Source organism: Gigantopelta aegis, chromosome 10 (genome assembly GCF_016097555.1).
Source record: "Gigantopelta aegis isolate Gae_Host chromosome 10, Gae_host_genome, whole genome shotgun sequence".
Classification (NCBI taxonomy): Eukaryota; Metazoa; Mollusca; class Gastropoda; order Neomphalida; family Peltospiridae; genus Gigantopelta; species Gigantopelta aegis.
The window spans coordinates 47,112,104-47,129,090 of NC_054708.1; the positions used below are offsets into that span (position 1 = coordinate 47,112,104).

A 16,987-nucleotide genomic window follows, 5' to 3' on the forward strand; every position below is an offset into this window, starting at 1 on the left:
AACCTACTGATTTGACTTTTGCAAGCATTTCACGATATTTATTAAAGTCACAAATTCACCATCACACGGCGTGTCTAACGGGCCTGAAGACCACCTAGAATTAACGGGGTCAGTGCCCGTCACAATGTCTGATCGTGCGACTTTATGATTCACTTCCGGGGAGTACCCCACCGCTTTTATGTCAAAAGAAGTTTATACTTTTATAAATTTAAAGTTAAACGCTTTTAGAAACATTACTTCATTATGGTTTGATATTTTATAATGTCTTTGAAGAAGGCAGTTACCTTATGGAATGAAGCTGTTATCCTTTCTCAACGAGGGAAATATGAAGAATCGATTGACACATTTCAAAACATTGTTTCACAATCGGCAAAAATCCAGTACAACATTGGCTGTGTGAATCTGTTTCTCACACGATATGTCAACGCTATCAAAGTAAATATTTCCAAACTTTACACTGAGTATGAATATATATATATATATATATATATATATATATACTATCGACGTCCCAAACTGCGTTCACCTAATGACATATAAACACGAATACGTTATTTACGGAAATACTATTCTACATTTTTCAGCTACAATACGTGAAACAAAATAAATTGCAATCAATTAACGTAAAATATCAACAATGTGGACGTAAAACAAATCCATTCTAATAAATAAAAGTGAAACACCCTCCGTTAAACAGGAAAGGGTTCGACGTTTCTAACTGCTTTCAGGCGCATGCGTTTGCAAAAAGTATCATACTGCGCATGTGCGGTTCGTCATTTTCCATTTTTAAAGCAACTACACGAAAAAATATATGTTTCTTAATTATACACAGTTGCCGAACACTTAATTTATTAATTTTTTTAAAGGAAAAATTATTTATCAAGCGTTCTGGTCCAGTCCGCATTTTATCAACACACATCGCTCACACTTGATATCAATACTGATAGGCATTACGTTCATACCTGCGAATAGTTTGTAAAATATCATTTTTTTAATGAAATGATTCTAAATTAACACAATTTATATACTCAAAATTATTTACAACTGTTATGAATGGATTATGAATACTATTCACTACTATAGATGCACAAAAATGAAGCATACCTTTTGCAGATCGAATATAATAATTGAAAACAAATTCTAACAGCAAGGGTCTTAAAAATCGTAAAAATAAAATTCTTTGGCCTTGTTGATCTGGCACGTGTGAGGTCATGTGACATGCACCAAATGTTAATTCATTTTTCTCCATTTTAAGTCCATTTCTACGAGTCATGTGGACCCGATATCGGTAATTTTAAGGAATAAACAAAAACGACTTTGTAAAATTAATGGTTTTAGGGGTTTGTAAAGTTTTGTATTTAGATACTTACTTTTCTCAAATTTATTGTTTATAAAAACGTTCCAGAACTGTGAAGAAAAACCTCATAAATGAACGACATGCCGATGACAACAAATCGGATGTTGATTGTGCGAACCGTGCACGAGAAAACAAAGTGAACGGAATTTGAAGCATAACGCAGTTAGGGACGTTGACGATATAGAAAGAGAGAGAGAGACAGAGACAAACACACAGACATGTCCGGTATATCGGCGCGTCCGGTGATTCGGCTCACTTGGTATTTTGCTCAAGTATGGCTTAGGAAGTTGTCATGTTGTCTGTGTTTTTAACAAATTAAAGTTCAATTCCTTTTTCATATTTATTTTTACAGTTACAATTAAAAATTATTAGAATTATCAATAATTATATCATAATTTCAAAATAAATTATTCACCTGTTTTCGTGTATATAAATGTGAAGTAGGTCAGCGTTATTGATATTATGAATGTTAAAACCAGTCTAAAAACACCTTTCCCATATTATTTGTTAAAATTATAGTAAACGGTATAAAAAAAAATTTCCGGTTGATTTTTATTTAAACTGAAAAGAAAAACACAGACAAATGCAAACAAAACAAAAGTTTTACACCTTAACTGACAGTCATTCCAATTCACAATTGTCACATTGTCACAAAAAATATAAGCGAAATAAAAATCCATGTTGTTGTCACATTGTTACAAAATATAAAAGTGAAGTAAAAATCCACATGTGTGCACAATCTACCCAAGAAAATATGTAGGCATCTTGGCTATGCATGATAATGAACATGTATGCATCTGCAGTACTGTGCCACTCAAGAAAACAATGCCAAAACTGATCATGAGATGGGTCATGTGTGATCATTCATTTTCATAGTAATATTTTTAACAAGACAAACAAAAATGTACTAAAATAATCCTGGGACAATAGTGTTGCCTTTATTGGCTACAAAGTGAGGTCATGGGCGGTCTATAAATAGCAGGGTCAGCAATACGAATCTAGGAAAAAAGTCATAGGTAAAAAGTCACAACTTTTAATAGAAAACAACATATATTAGGAAATGAAAGATTTTGTCACTGAGAGTTTTTGTCAATGTTATTTATTTTCAATGTTGGTGGTTTAAATGGATGTTCCAACCGATTGCACGGATAAATTCTGCCACAGTCTTGCGGTCCTCAAGACGATCGACACACAGGTTGCGAAGGCGCTCTTGGAGCTGCACATAGTGTCGTCGAGGTGGGTTGTAGAGAGTGTCGGCAGCAGCAAGATGTCTTAGGCCTTTCCTGGTAGTGAACGCGACGAGGCGGTTATTTACATTTGGGCCATTATTGTAGATTAGAAACTCCGCTGGGTTCGGGCCAACTGTCTGCATGAACTTGACGGGAAGATCACCCAGATCTTCTAGCAGACTTGGCACAGGTGGTGTTGGTTGTGAAGAGTTCGCTTGCAGGTACTAGTAGAAGGTAGACGTGCACGTACGTCATCATCACATTGGCTCACACCATGGGCAAATATTTGGTCTGGCTTGTCCCAGGTCGTAGCAGCTTGATCTTTCATCGAGTTGCATATTTTGGCAAGACGGACCTGGGTCTCATCTGCAGCATGGTTGTGGGGTTGACCTGCCTCTGGGTGCACATCTACTGTGGCGAATCACTGGACATACAAATCTTTTTGGATACATTTATGCACAGTTTTTAAATGTTTATTTACTACAGACATAAAAACAATTTGTAGTGTATCTCAGATTATGCACTGCTTCAGTGGTAAGACACACATTTTATCAAGTATTTCACAGTGTTCACGTAGAAAATGGTCTTTGAATGCTTAGGTGTGCTGATACACCAGCCAGCACTATACATATATATATAACATTTAGTGAAATATCTAAAAATATCAGTGAAATAAAAGAGTTATCAGTCACTCAGTGACAATAACATATTTTAGAGTGAAAATTTCACTCTAAAATGTGTTATCGTCACTGTAGAAAGTGTTATCTTCACTGTAAGAAAGCCGGAACTATTTTGCTGATGGCATTTTAAAAATAAAGGTAAATTGCCAAAAAGTATATAATAAATAGAACATTTCATGTTTTTTGTCAAATATGATTTATATCTCATCTCGTGAAGTTTGCGATCATATCACACTCGTCGCGCAATATGATTGCAATCATATTTGACAAAAAACATGAAATATCCTCTGTATATATATATACATGTATATATATTTTTATTTTTTTGTGAGATGTCGCATGAGTTCACAGTTGGCTTCCACGAGTTGCAGAGCCATGAGTTGCTCCACATGTCCAGCGGAATTTGAAAGACGTTTATTTGTCTTGAATAACATGCCTCAGAAAGCAGGGACATTTTGTTCAGTATTCGCCCTGTATTGTGTCACGATTCACTTCGCGAGTTTGAGAGATCGCTACACAAGTGACTAGAGATATATCACTAATCAAGATTTTGAAGCAAAATGTTTCCTGGAAATCAATTATTTTTTATTCAATCACAATGGTGAACACTTTCTAAAAATAGATTTTCTTTTCATTTTGCTGCAAGATATGACATGCACAAACAACAATCTTACATAAATCCATTCCATCATTTTGGGATGTCAGCACCGATGTTTAGCCATTTGATATTTATGATACTTTATGGAACAACTTTGTATGTTGTAGGTAGAGCATATTATTAAAAAACCCAGACTTTCAGATTTATAAATTCAAGTCTAGTTGAATGACATACATGTAAATGCACATTGTGATAATTGATTAGATATTTAAACAGATCGATAATTGTTTTCTGCAATCAGATGGATAAATTAATTGATTTTAATAATTTAGTGCAAAACAATCAGTTTGCCACTTCCCTAAGCAGGGTGAGCAAAATATTTCGCCAAATTATCTGAAAAAAAGAAAAAACCCAGAAGCAAAACCCAGAGTTATTTTCCAACAAAACACCAATTATTACATTAATTTTTTTCGCCAAATGAAAATAAAATTTGTCAATTATCCCTAAAATTCACAAGTGGCAGCACTAACCCTACCTAAGTAGAAGGGAGTGCAACTGATCAGTCAACTTTCCTGGCAAAAACTATAGAGAACAATGGACTTCTTTCTTTGCTTTGATTCCAATCAAGCTGGAACCAAATTGCACTAAATGCAATGAATACCAATATATTGGCAAGAATTCAATACACCAACAAATTAAGGGCCATTCCGTGTTAAAGTTTGAGCCAGGACGTGACATTCTCATGTTTTCATCTCCTTTCTCATAAAATCTGTTCTTACTGCAAGTGATGTTTTACCTTTTCTAAATACAATACTAATAGTACTATAAGTATGTCATGTTTTTTTTGTCTGCCCTGTAATATTTTACCTATAATTAAAAAAAGTAAAATGTGCCAGGGCCCCGTTCCACAAAGTGATCTTAGCCCTAAGATCACCTTATGTGCATAGCTAAGATCGCTTCACGGAACGGGGCCCAGAACGTGACGAAAATAGACAACACTTTTTTTTTTAACTATGAATTCAATTACAAAACTCTGCTCTCCTGGAAGACAAAGAACTCTTTGAATAGTATTATCTGCTAGCTTATTCAGTCTATTTCAAAATACCACATAGCCATTCACCCAGAAATTACTTTTTATGATGTTAATTTTAGTTTTTAAAAATTAAGTATGAGCCAGAATATGACATTTTTATCAAGTATGCTAAAACAGTTGAACATTAATTTTTATGTACAAAAACTACACAATATTTTAGTAGGTTAACGAATACAGCATACTTGTTCAAATTTAATCGTCTAATAACCGAAAAAAGTACCTAATTTATGTAAAAACCAAACATTTATTTCCGTTAATGAACATACATACATGTAATGGAATTAACAGTTAATTTTTTTAACATTTGACTCTATTTACTCAGTAAGTGACAGGCCACGATTATCCATTGAACATGTAGTAATCTTCACTACACTCTTGATTTATCTTTAATTTTTGCAAACTTTGTTTTTCTCTTTACTCGATAACCAACTGGCCATGACAGAATATATACCGTTGCTAATTATCTATTGTAAGAATCTCCACCACACTCTTGATTTGATTTTCCTCAACCCAAGCTTTATCTTCGGTTACTGGAAAAGCAAACACTGTGTGCTTATCATCTTTTGCACCGAGGAATGTTACTTCAATGTCAGATCCATCTTTGGAGACTATCTGACCAAGGAAAACATTTTTAGATTTCTTGGTAGCATATTCTACTAAGACAAAGCTTCCAAGTGCTTGACCAGATAGACATTTCTTCGGCAGTTTGGTTTCACAAGTTGAAACTGGCAGCTCTGTGTCATCCTTCACATTGATGAAGTGAACCTGTACTGGCAGATCATCAGCAAATAGTGGATTTTTGCCACATGCCCCAGAAACAGAACTCACTGGTTTTACATAGTGGAGTGACTGAGTTCCTGGGATTACTTTGCAGTTATCCCACCTGTCCTGTAGATGAGCTGACATAGTTTGAATGTCAACCTGGCTGACAAACAAAACACAAATCCTTTTGTTCAGTTTTGCAGCAACATTGTGAAATTGAATAGCGTTATTGACAACCACATTTCCCTTGAGAACATCACGTCATGCATTACGTTTTACTTCACCACCAATGTCATCAATTGGGCCTATCCTGTGAGATGTAGCAAAGAAGCTCCAATCTGCAGTGCACTCAGAGTCTGCCTTGTGATGTCATAGACTGGCAAAGTTAAACTTGAACTGTGATCCAGCCCCATCAGTCCAGTAGTAAACATGTTCTATTTTTAGGGTTAAGTTTATCTTAGTTATCAGACCTAAATGTACATTTTTAATATTTTATATAAATACATGTATGTACTATGTCATTGTTTTATGTATCATTCACATAATTAAGTTTTTAGTCTTCCATGTTAATTTTCAGTAAAGGCACCCATCAAGAACTAAACTAAAGTAAATTTATATAGTCCATGCTTCCTTTCATTCCATAATTCTTTAATGATATGTGGCCTAATGTACTACATTGTATAAGGCAGTCCTAGGGTAGAGATACCAGCCTTGGTGGCATCGTGGTTAGGCCATTGGTCTACAGGCTGGTAGGTACTGGGTTCGGATCCCAGTCGAGGCATGGGATTTTTAATCCAAATACCGACTCCAAACCCTGAGTGAGTGCTCCGCAAGGCTCAATAGGTAGGTGTAAACCACTTGCACTGACCAGTGATCCATAACTGGTTCAACAAAGGCCATGGTTTGTGCTATCCTGCCTGTGGGAAGCGCAAATAAAAGATCCCTTGCTGCTAATCGGAAAGAGTAGCCCATGTAGTGGCGACAGCAGGTTTCCTCTCAAAATCTGTGTGATCCTTAACCATTTGTTAGATGCCATATAACCGTAAATAAAATGTGTTGAGTGTGTCCTTAAATAAAACATTTCTTTCTTTCTTTCCTAGGGTAGATTAGTGTGACATACAGCCATGGCCTATGGGTCAAATACATGTTACTATCATACGGAAAATACTATTTTTTTATTATAAATCTAATGAAAATTAAGCCTAATCTCAGTTGGGATGGGTGTAATACAGAAGTCTCTTATTCTAGTATTCATTTCAAATTGTTTACAGGTTCAGATCTCATATATTATGGAACGGTAAATCTCATTTCACATTAAGTTATCCAAAATAAATCATTTGTAGATGATGAAAATGTACATTTATATTTTATCACAAAAATCAATAACTGTAATTCTAATGTTAGTATGGGTTGAAAATGCAACTATGTCATTAGAATATTTGGCGGATTGATTGCAGTTAGAGATTCATAGATTAACTGTGCTTTCTTTCTTTCCTTTTGTTTTGTTTAAAGGTGTTCTCAACTGGGATTATAAAATGAAAGAAACCAAACCAGCACAAACTAAAGATGTACATGTGTGTATTTACTTTCAGAGTTTTGATGCAGCCCTTGGACATGATCGTTTTTTGGCAGTGGGTTACTTTCAGCGAGCAGTTGCCAAGTTTCACCTTCACCAGTAAGACTTTAAACATTACATTATTAAAGTTTCATTGAATTTAAAACATTCATCCACCAGAAATACATTTATGCCATACAATTTCATATTAATGTACATGAAATATTTTAGAAACATATGTGAATAGTAACATTTAATCAGCAATATATGTTTTCACATGTATAACACATGTGAAAACATATATTGCTGATTAAATGTACAACATAAATCTACTGTTCTGACATTTATGGATATTTGAAAATACAGAGAAAAGCAATTTTGTTCTTTTGAAGTCACCTAATTTAATCACTAGATTGCCTTATTTAAATACATATACATGTGTCACTAGACTACAACCTTCATGATTATGAAAAGAAATAAGTCGTAATTGATAAAATCCTGGATACATGTAAAATATATTTCACTTTGTTGAAATATAAGTCCAATAATACATGTACATGTTCATGCCTGCAATTATGGTGTGTATGTGTGTGTGTATATATATATATATATATATATATATATATATATATCTGTAGTAGCTCTATAAGAAGTTTATGTTTTGTCATTGTTAGGTATGCTGAGGCAGATCAAGATTTGAACCTGGCCAGACAGAACCTACGTGGTGAACTATTTATTGATTATCATCAGCTCGGACTTCCATTTACTCTCTATCTTTATCAGGTAACAGAGAAATTAGTCAGAAATATATTGGCAGATCCAGAGGGGTTTATGGGGTCCTGTTACCCCATCCTGTTCATTTGAAGTGCCCTGTTTAATGATTTTTTTTTTTTTAATTAATCGTCCACAATATACCACACAAAACTGCCCTAAAACGTATCTCTGATCATCTTTATTTTAAAATATTTTCATGGAAACATGCCCCTGAGCCTCTCAAAAGGTCTCCCTCCCTTTGGCAGGTCAACTCATTTGCCACTGACAAATTCAAAAGGGCCTTCTTATATGCCCATTATTATGGTATAGCATTGTTTGTCTGTCCGTACGTCCGTCTGTTAACTTTTTCTTGTCCGGACAGATGCATACTGGACCATCAAACCTCACATGTAGGAACAACTTGGGATGGTGGTGTGTCGTGTACTATTACTAGGTCACAGTGACTTACTTTTCACGGTCTACTGCACATAACAGTAAATCCTTGTCCAGACCATATCTTGCATACAGATGCATACAGGACCATCGAACCTCACATGTAGGAACAACTTGGGATGGTGGTTGGTCCAAAACAAACTGTTCATCCATCCCATTGCAAAAATTTCACATAATTAGAATTCAATCATACCTGTAACATATTAATTAATATAGATATGGTGTTCCATCAAAACTTTTGATGGGCGTATCATGTACCTCACCTGTACTCCTGTTAGAATTTGGTGAACCCTTTTACAAAATCCTAGATCTGCCCCTGGAATATTTATATTAAAAGACCTTTCAGAACATGTGTGATTTAATTTTTAACTCAATATTTCCTCCACTGATATGTTTTGAATTACTGTTGTGTTGGTTTGTTTTAGATAGTGCAAAACCTGGCTGTCATTCAGCTAAAGCAAGGTAACGAATCTGCGGCACATCGCCTGTTTCAGGAGTCGGTCAACCTGCAGTCACAGAAGAGTTCCCAACCCATTCCACAGTATTCAAGCAGAGTGAGTGTCTGAATATACTTAACATATCCATGTTTTAATTCCTGTTTAATGGTGGAGATGTGTTTAGCATTAGGCTTTCAGGACTTTAGGTAAGGCGATAAAGTGTACATGTATGCCCAAAATTATGCCCAAAATAGGCAAGCCCAAATTATAGCTAAGGCAATAAAGTACATGTATATCCAAAATTATGCCCAAATTAAGTACAAACTTGCTAACCTCAAAACATTTCACCTCAAAATCAATGGAATATTAAGTTGTAATTAGGTTAAATAAAATAACTTGAAATGTCAGTGCTCTACAAAGCGAGTAAAATACTCGCCATGGTGACTAAAAAAATTGCCTGGCATCTAAAAAATAAAATGACATTCGCCAGTTGGTGACTGTCCAATAATTTTACTTGAATCTGTCAACAAAATTGGACATCGGAAAACATAGTGGACCAGCAGCAATTTATCTTCTATAAAACTTGTTTTGTATCAGTAATTGTTTTGAAAAATAAAAGTTTGAGACAAGTTATATCAGACTATGAATACCAATTTTTCATTATTCAAGAGTAAACACGTTAAGGGAGGTAATACTTTGTTATGATGTTATTTCCCTTAACTTGAATTTCAAGTGTTTGAAAATAATTCAGCCCCAGTTCAGTTTTGGACCAAGTCGGTCCTGTCCCATTTAGAGCCTGGTTTTTCTTGTCTGTTTGAAACTCGAACGTTAATTATTTTAAATGTTTGACTTATATATGTGTTATGCTACACTCTAATAATCTCATGCTTAATATGATAACAGGTTCCTCCACGATAACGACTTCTCCAGTCGTGAATGTCGTTTTAATCGCGTTGGAAGTCATATTCACCATTGGAGGATGAAAACATGTTTCTATTTTCATTACTCGACTTTAGACGGCTTTAAAGACACAACTATTTACAAAACAGTATTTATGGATTTACAAAAGTAAGGTAGCCAATTGGGAACTACTAGTAACACATTGGAGGCATGGTAGATGTTATCACAATGCTTTTATTTAACTTTTAATGAGTACTGCAATTTAAATGCATATCTTAGCAGTGCCATTAAAATATTAATTCGCTTAATTTCGTTTAATAAAATTATTGGGTATGGAATTTGCTAATGATAGTTAATAGTCGTTCACTGTTTTAGTGGAACAGAACACAAACAGTTGTAATTACTATTTAACAACTGGGAATTACCCCCTTCACAAGTTATTTGAATGCGGTCCTAATAACAATTGTGACATTAGTAATGTGCTGTAAAATGGCACTAAAAGCACATGGTTTATATATTAGCTGGCTACTAATTATAAGCGGCTGGCGACTAAAATATTATACTTTACTGGCCAGGGAAGAGTAAATTTGAACTTGCTTTGTAGAGCACTGAATGCATTTCTGAATATGTACACTTTATCAGCTGTTATTAACATTACTGCAGTAAAAAGACCAAGTTGGTGTGCTCAGAACAGACAAAAAACCTGTTGTGCCCAAATGATTGAGATCTAAAGCCCTGGGCTTTGATTGCATAGATGTGAATGAATGAATGAATGAATGAATGTTTAATGACACCCCAGCACGGCACAGAGGTGAGGCATTAATATCCTATCAGCATGTCTTTAGTTTAGTTTCTGTATTTTATGCAGAAATTCCAGAATGTACTTACAGAACACTAAACTCATTTGTCTGCCACCCACCACAAAATAGTGTACAGAGCAATCCAGTGTGTTAGCCTTGATCATGACACACACTTCAGTTTTGGAGTTAAAAATAAAATCTCCCCAAAATACAATTACGTGTCGATAGATCTCATACTAATATTTTAATTGGCTGTATTCATCACTACAACAGTATTTAGCATAAAGCAGGGGCCTAGCTTCCATATACGCAGGTACACACCTGCGTACCAGCTGAGATTACAAATGTTTTGTTTAATTAAAATATATGATGTAAATGCGTGTATGTTCTATGCCAATAGAGTTTTATTCCATCGCCGAAAAAGTCTGCGTACCACCTCAAAATCCCAAGCTAGGCCCCTGTTAAGATGACTTGATTCATTAGTGGCTTTTAAATATACTTTGCTTCATACTAATAGTAGCATGTACATGTAATGGGTTTGTTTCATCTAAAAACAGTGTTGGGAGTCTTGAAAGGTTTAATAGCCAGTGGCCTATGATTAATTACTGAATGTGCTCTAGTTCTGATAGTATTATTAAACAAAACAAATTTCAACTTTGCTTCCTTCTTTAATTTCGCAATGTTACGCATCAGATTTTTATAAATATCTTTATACATCAATATTAGAATGTGTTTAACTGTAAGAATCAAATTAGTGTTACCTGAGTTATGGCCCTTTGTGGCATGTTGTTTTGTTGGCACATTGTGTGTTAACAGTTAAGTGAATATTTAATTTGTTTAATTTGTTGTTGTAGAATGGACTAAAGCTGTTTGAGTTGCCACACAACAGTGCCTTGTTCTGTCCTCCAAAATCTATGGTTGACAACCTAGAAAAAAAGGATTTTCTAGGCAAGGCAAAGGTATGTATCTTTTTTATTTGTCTGAGAAGTTTTAATACAGCTATCATAACAGATTTTGTACCTCAGTAGCATTTTACACACTGCTTTTAATTGAATTTGATACATGTATGTAGCTTACTACAAGTACATTTTCTTGCTATCAGAATTTTATGGAGGTACATTTTAATCTGGTTTTGTAAACAGTACATTGCATCGTAATATTTTGTTTGTTTGCATAATTTTGCATAAGTTGTTGCAGAAATATTACTTAACACCATAATCTTTTTCATGTATTGAAGGTGGTTTCGTCTGTGATAGAGCATGACACATTTGTTGGTTTTGAAGGAAACAGAAAGGTAATTATAAGAAGTCGATAAATTTGTTAACATTAAATAATAATAATAATAATAAATAAATAAAATTAGTTAACATTTTTCATATGTGCATCCATTTGTGGAAAGGTATGGAATCTTATTCAGCAGGGATGTTTTTGTGTAAATATTAGCATCTAGTAAATGTTTCCATATGACTACAGTAAAGCAAGGAGCACACTGACATGTGTAGCAAATAGTAACTCAAGATTTGTATCTATATTAGGGAGAAGTCAAAACTAGTCAAAGCAAACAACAGATTTCCAGCCTGGACTAATTAAGCTGCTGCATTATCTGGCAGTGGATTGTCAGCATACATTCTTGTCAATTTATAAACCATAATCAAAGTGTCGTTAAACACAACAAACTTTTTGTAACCAAACATGTTGTTTTCATTTCTTTTATCTCTCTCTCTCTCTTTCTTCTTTCAGTCTCATTCAGTACCAGGCTCTCCAGTGATACCGCACCAGCTAGCTATAAGTCGGTCACGCACGCCACCCCTCCCCTCTAGACCACCCCCAAGACTGCCAGCCCATGCACACAGTAAGGTGGATTGTTGTGTGTCACAGACAGAAAGAACAGCTCCTAAATGTAGACCTCCACCACCAAGAAGGACGGCTCCCCGGCTGTGTGTTAACTCCACAACTACGACAGAACAATCGAACTTAAACAGATAATACCAAGTGTGTGTGTCTGGTGTGAGTGTTAGCTCATCTGGTACAAGAGGGGACGGGACATATCCCAGTGGTAAAGCACTCGCTTGATGTGCGGTCGGTTTAGGATCGATCCCTGTCGGTGGCCCAGTTGGGCTATTTCTCGTTCCAGCCAGTGCTCCACAACTGGTGTAACAAAGGCTGTGGTATGTACTATTCTGTCTGTGGGATGGTGCATATAAAAGATCCCTTGCTACTAATAGAAAAAGAGTAGCCCATGACGTGGCGACAGCAGGTTTCCTCTCTCTGTATCTGTGTAGTCCTTAACCATATGTCTGATGCCATATAACCTTAAATAAAATGTGTTGAGTGCATCATTAAATAAAACATTTTCCTTCCTTCCTAGTACAAGAGATCACTTGTATGGCAGGCCTCTACATGCCAGCAACTGAGAATTAACTATGTCTATCTGCACTATACATGTATTTGATGGGAGATAGATCTTGTTAATTCTTGGGTCCACGCTTGGCCTTGGTGTCGTAATTAAGCCATCGGACATAAGGCTGGTATAGGTACTGGGTTCGTAGCCCGGTACCGGCTCCCACTCTGAGTGAGTTGTAACAACTCAATTGGTAGGTGTACGTCCACTACACCGTCTTCTCTCTCACTAACAACTAACAACTACCACTGTCCTGGACAGACAGCCCAGGTAGCTGAGGTGTGTGCCCAGGACAGCATGCTTGAGCCTTAATGGGATATAAGCATGAAAATAAGTTGAAATGACATGAAATGATTCCACAATTTGTAAACGGATTATTCTCTTGATAATAATTCCAGGCGAGCAGTTTCACACACCAAGTAACATGCAAAAAAACACCAAGAAGAAAAAAAGGCTAACTGATGAAAGATGACTGGAATCTCTGCCACGTTTTATCTTTGGGAGACTACAAGGCCATCATGGTTAGCTGCTTGCCTGTCCTGCAGAGGCCAGTATAGGCTAATAGGGCACAGAACATTATAGTCAGTTTTAAAGTGAAGGTTAATCAGTTATAAATGCTTTGGAGGAGTGATGCTTTGGAGGAGTGGTGCGAAGAGTTGTTGTATCTGTGGGCAATGGTGATGGCTTTCTTACATTATTTTAAGGGACGGGACGTAGCTCAGTGGTACTGCCCAGCTCTGTGTCTTCACTGACATGCTACCCAGGCACAATTGCTCATTGTGAGTGTTCTGAGCATAGTGAATTGTCATCATATTTTTAGCATTTGAAAGGCAAACATGTTTTTGTGCCAAAAAAAACCCCTATTTAATTTAATGTCAGACTTGATGCTCACTTTTTGTATGATTATTAATAATTTATTATGCACTTAATGTTATTATGTGAGTTGTAAAACCCATGTTTTCAGAATGTTTGAACAAATATGTGACCAGTGAAATATAGATGCATTTATGTTTGGTAGCTCAAGTATAGATATGAATGTACTGGTACTCAGTTCATTGTTTGTAAGCAACTGTAAGACATTGTTACTGATATGAAGGGTTAGACTAGTACTTCCAACATTTATTCCATGTGAACATTCCCTGGCCTTGTTAATAGTTCTGTTACTAAAATAAAGAAATGCTCATATTTCATTGACTCGTAAACACCAAATTAATTGAAGTACATGCTTGCAATTGAATGATATTTATGAAATTCAGTTTGATACTTTATTCCTCCATGAAAAGGTGACCTGAATATACTAACAAATAGAGATTACAGATTTTACTTCCAAGTATCATAGGTTTTAGTGACCATTTTTTAGGAACCATCCTTAGCAACATATATTTATAATAATTAGACTGTTTCAAGCTGTTTGATCAAATATAACTTTTGTCAGGTCATAATTGTTTTGTAATTCAAGGAAATGACTGTGTGACAACAGACTTCTCAATGAAAAAATCATTGATGGGAGTGATTAATTTCTCCCCTAATTTAGGTTAATAGGAGTCATTTAAGATAATATTAATATCATATTGAGCATTGATCATTAACATAGGTACAGGCTCCCATTTTGTAGGGTGCAGATTGATATTTGCCCGAATTAAATGAAAATGCCAGAATCTGGATAACAACATTATTCATATTTACATAACTACCAAACTGCTATATAGGGTTCCAAATGAATCACTAATCACATAGATTACAACTAATATTGCGAGTAAAATGATGGAAATACATGGTAAAAACTTTTCAAGCCAGTTCATTTTGTTTAAATTTCTCTGTGATGTTTGCCTGTATGTGATGATTTGCTCCAGAACTTGGGGGACAGTTGACCACCATGACACCCCATCTTGTACATTAATGATATTTAATCCTTTTGTAATACTAATTGTTTGAATTTCACAAACTAAGGGGAGGTTAATACATTACTCTGTTTGAACTATAGTCTCACAGGTGGAGAGTGATAAAAGAATGGTTCCCTGAAACAGTGAGGTATGTGATACAAATAATTTATTTGACAAACAGCTTGAAATACATGTAGGATGTTTATATATATTTTTTTTAAATTGAGACACAGTATTAACTGTTCATCAGTATTAAACAATATTGTTTGGTAGTCGTGTGTTTTATTTAAATTAGTGAATCACAGTGGGTAATGTTGATGATTGTTAAAAACACTATGGACCTTTCATTATTTACCGTCCAAAGAAATTCAATATTTGTCTTTTTCAGATATACACATATCTAGTCCATATTTGTATCCCTGGTGCAAAGGTCATGTGTTTGACCTACTGTTGTGAGTTTTATCCACATTTCGTCATTTGGTGTCTAGTCCTTTATAATTGTAAAATATATGTAATACGGTGTCCTTCATTTATCCCTTTACTTTGGATATTATCTCACGCGTGTCACGATAGTTAGCTATTATGATACTGACCTACATCTAAAACATTTTACACATTAAAGCTGCAGTCCCTGGAATATTTTGTAAGCATTTGATGATATGCATTCACTCGCGAGTGAATTAAAAGTGCAGTTATGTTTGTATTTGAACTTAGAACTTGATTTTATAAGATTGAAACCAGGGGCGGTAGCTTTAATGTTCTACCTTCATAACAGATTAATTCCATTTTGTAGGGACTTTTTAACTATAAACAGCAACATTCATTGGACAAGTAGCCTCCTGCTTTGAAACATATTCAACACCATGGCCATTTATGGGTAGATCCACATTTTTAGGAAACCATAAACATTTATTGACATAACATGAGCAGGTATGTGATGTTTTGAGGTAGTTTTTAATATGTTTTAAAATATAATGTTTTGATATTTGTCTTTCACATTTTGATATGCAGTCATAAAAATATACTTTAATAAAGTTATTGGTTTTAAAAGGACATCCTGTTTAATTGGTATTTTTTTTTTTGTATATAAAAGATATCTTGTAATAATATACATTTATATGGTGCATATGAATTTGGTAATGACCAATGGAATACTTCAGATGAGTGATGAGAAGCATTCAAATAGGTGACTTTTCAACCAAGCAAATGAGAAATATTGCTTTTGTTTATTTTAAAGGAATGTAGTACCTAATTTAATTTTATTCGTAATTATGGACCTTATTGAAATTTGAGAATGGTAAGTATCTTTCTATGGAAAGTATCATTTCCAAGCTCATCTATAAGGATATGACTAATGTATTTAAGAATGAAGGAAAGTTTAACATGGAGAAAACATTTATTACAGATGAGCACATAACTTCGAAAACAACATCAAGTGATGAGAAACATAAAAGATGGCCGAATTTACAAAGCCTGTTCTAGACTTACACGTGTTCAGAGCTTTGACCTGCATGTATAATATTTACAATGCTTAAATATCAGTGTTTAGAAAAAAACAGGCTTCGTAAATTCGGCCCAAAAATTTTAATTTCTGAAAGGCAGATTATTGTTAAGCTCATTGCAAGTACAGTGCACGTTGCATGATGCGCTACATACAAGTATATTTTCTTCATGAAATAAGATCACAATCAATTGCACACTTGTAAAATTTTATCTTTACATTAACAGTGTTTATCAGAGGCAAACTTTTCAAAGAATAATCTAGATTATCTAGTTTATTTAATGCTTAAAGTTTGGTTTAATATATACTTAATTCACTTCTTCATCATTTAACAAACAACATGCATTTGCGTCTAAAACTTCTTATAGTTATTAATGCAATGTTTTGGTGTTTTATGTCTTATAAACCATTTTAAAATACATTTGTCAAACCAGACGTGAGTGGCAGTCCTCCTGCAGACAGGTTAAGCGGATTTATCGTTCTTGTGAGTGGCAGTCTATCTGAAGACACAGCACATGGCAGTGATTCATTGTAACTGACGACCTTGTCAAAATATCCTTTCATCTCGCCTATGAGCAAAAATAT

At 34.9% G+C, this 16,987-nt stretch overlaps 1 protein-coding gene and 1 long non-coding RNA gene across 2 annotated transcripts in view; one reads left to right on the plus strand and one right to left on the minus strand.

Annotated features, from left to right (window-relative positions):
• The first annotated feature begins 164 nt into the window (after positions 1-164).
• LOC121383959 (neutrophil cytosol factor 2-like) lies at positions 165-15,954 on the plus strand. The gene is made up of 8 exons (XM_041514074.1): positions 165-435; positions 7,312-7,394; positions 7,949-8,057; positions 8,906-9,034; positions 11,472-11,576; positions 11,855-11,911; positions 12,358-12,609; positions 13,417-15,954. The coding sequence occupies exons 1-7, from the start codon at positions 262-264 to the stop codon at positions 12,601-12,603; spliced, it is 903 nt and encodes a 300-aa protein (XP_041370008.1). The 5' UTR covers positions 165-261; the 3' UTR covers positions 12,604-12,609; positions 13,417-15,954.
• The window catches only part of LOC121383961, a 2,137-nt gene continuing 568 nt past the window's right edge, over positions 15,419-16,987 (minus strand). The window contains exon 2 of the long non-coding RNA XR_005959317.1: positions 15,419-15,665. This is a non-coding gene — a long non-coding RNA (uncharacterized LOC121383961). The remainder of the gene's footprint in view (positions 15,666-16,987) is intronic.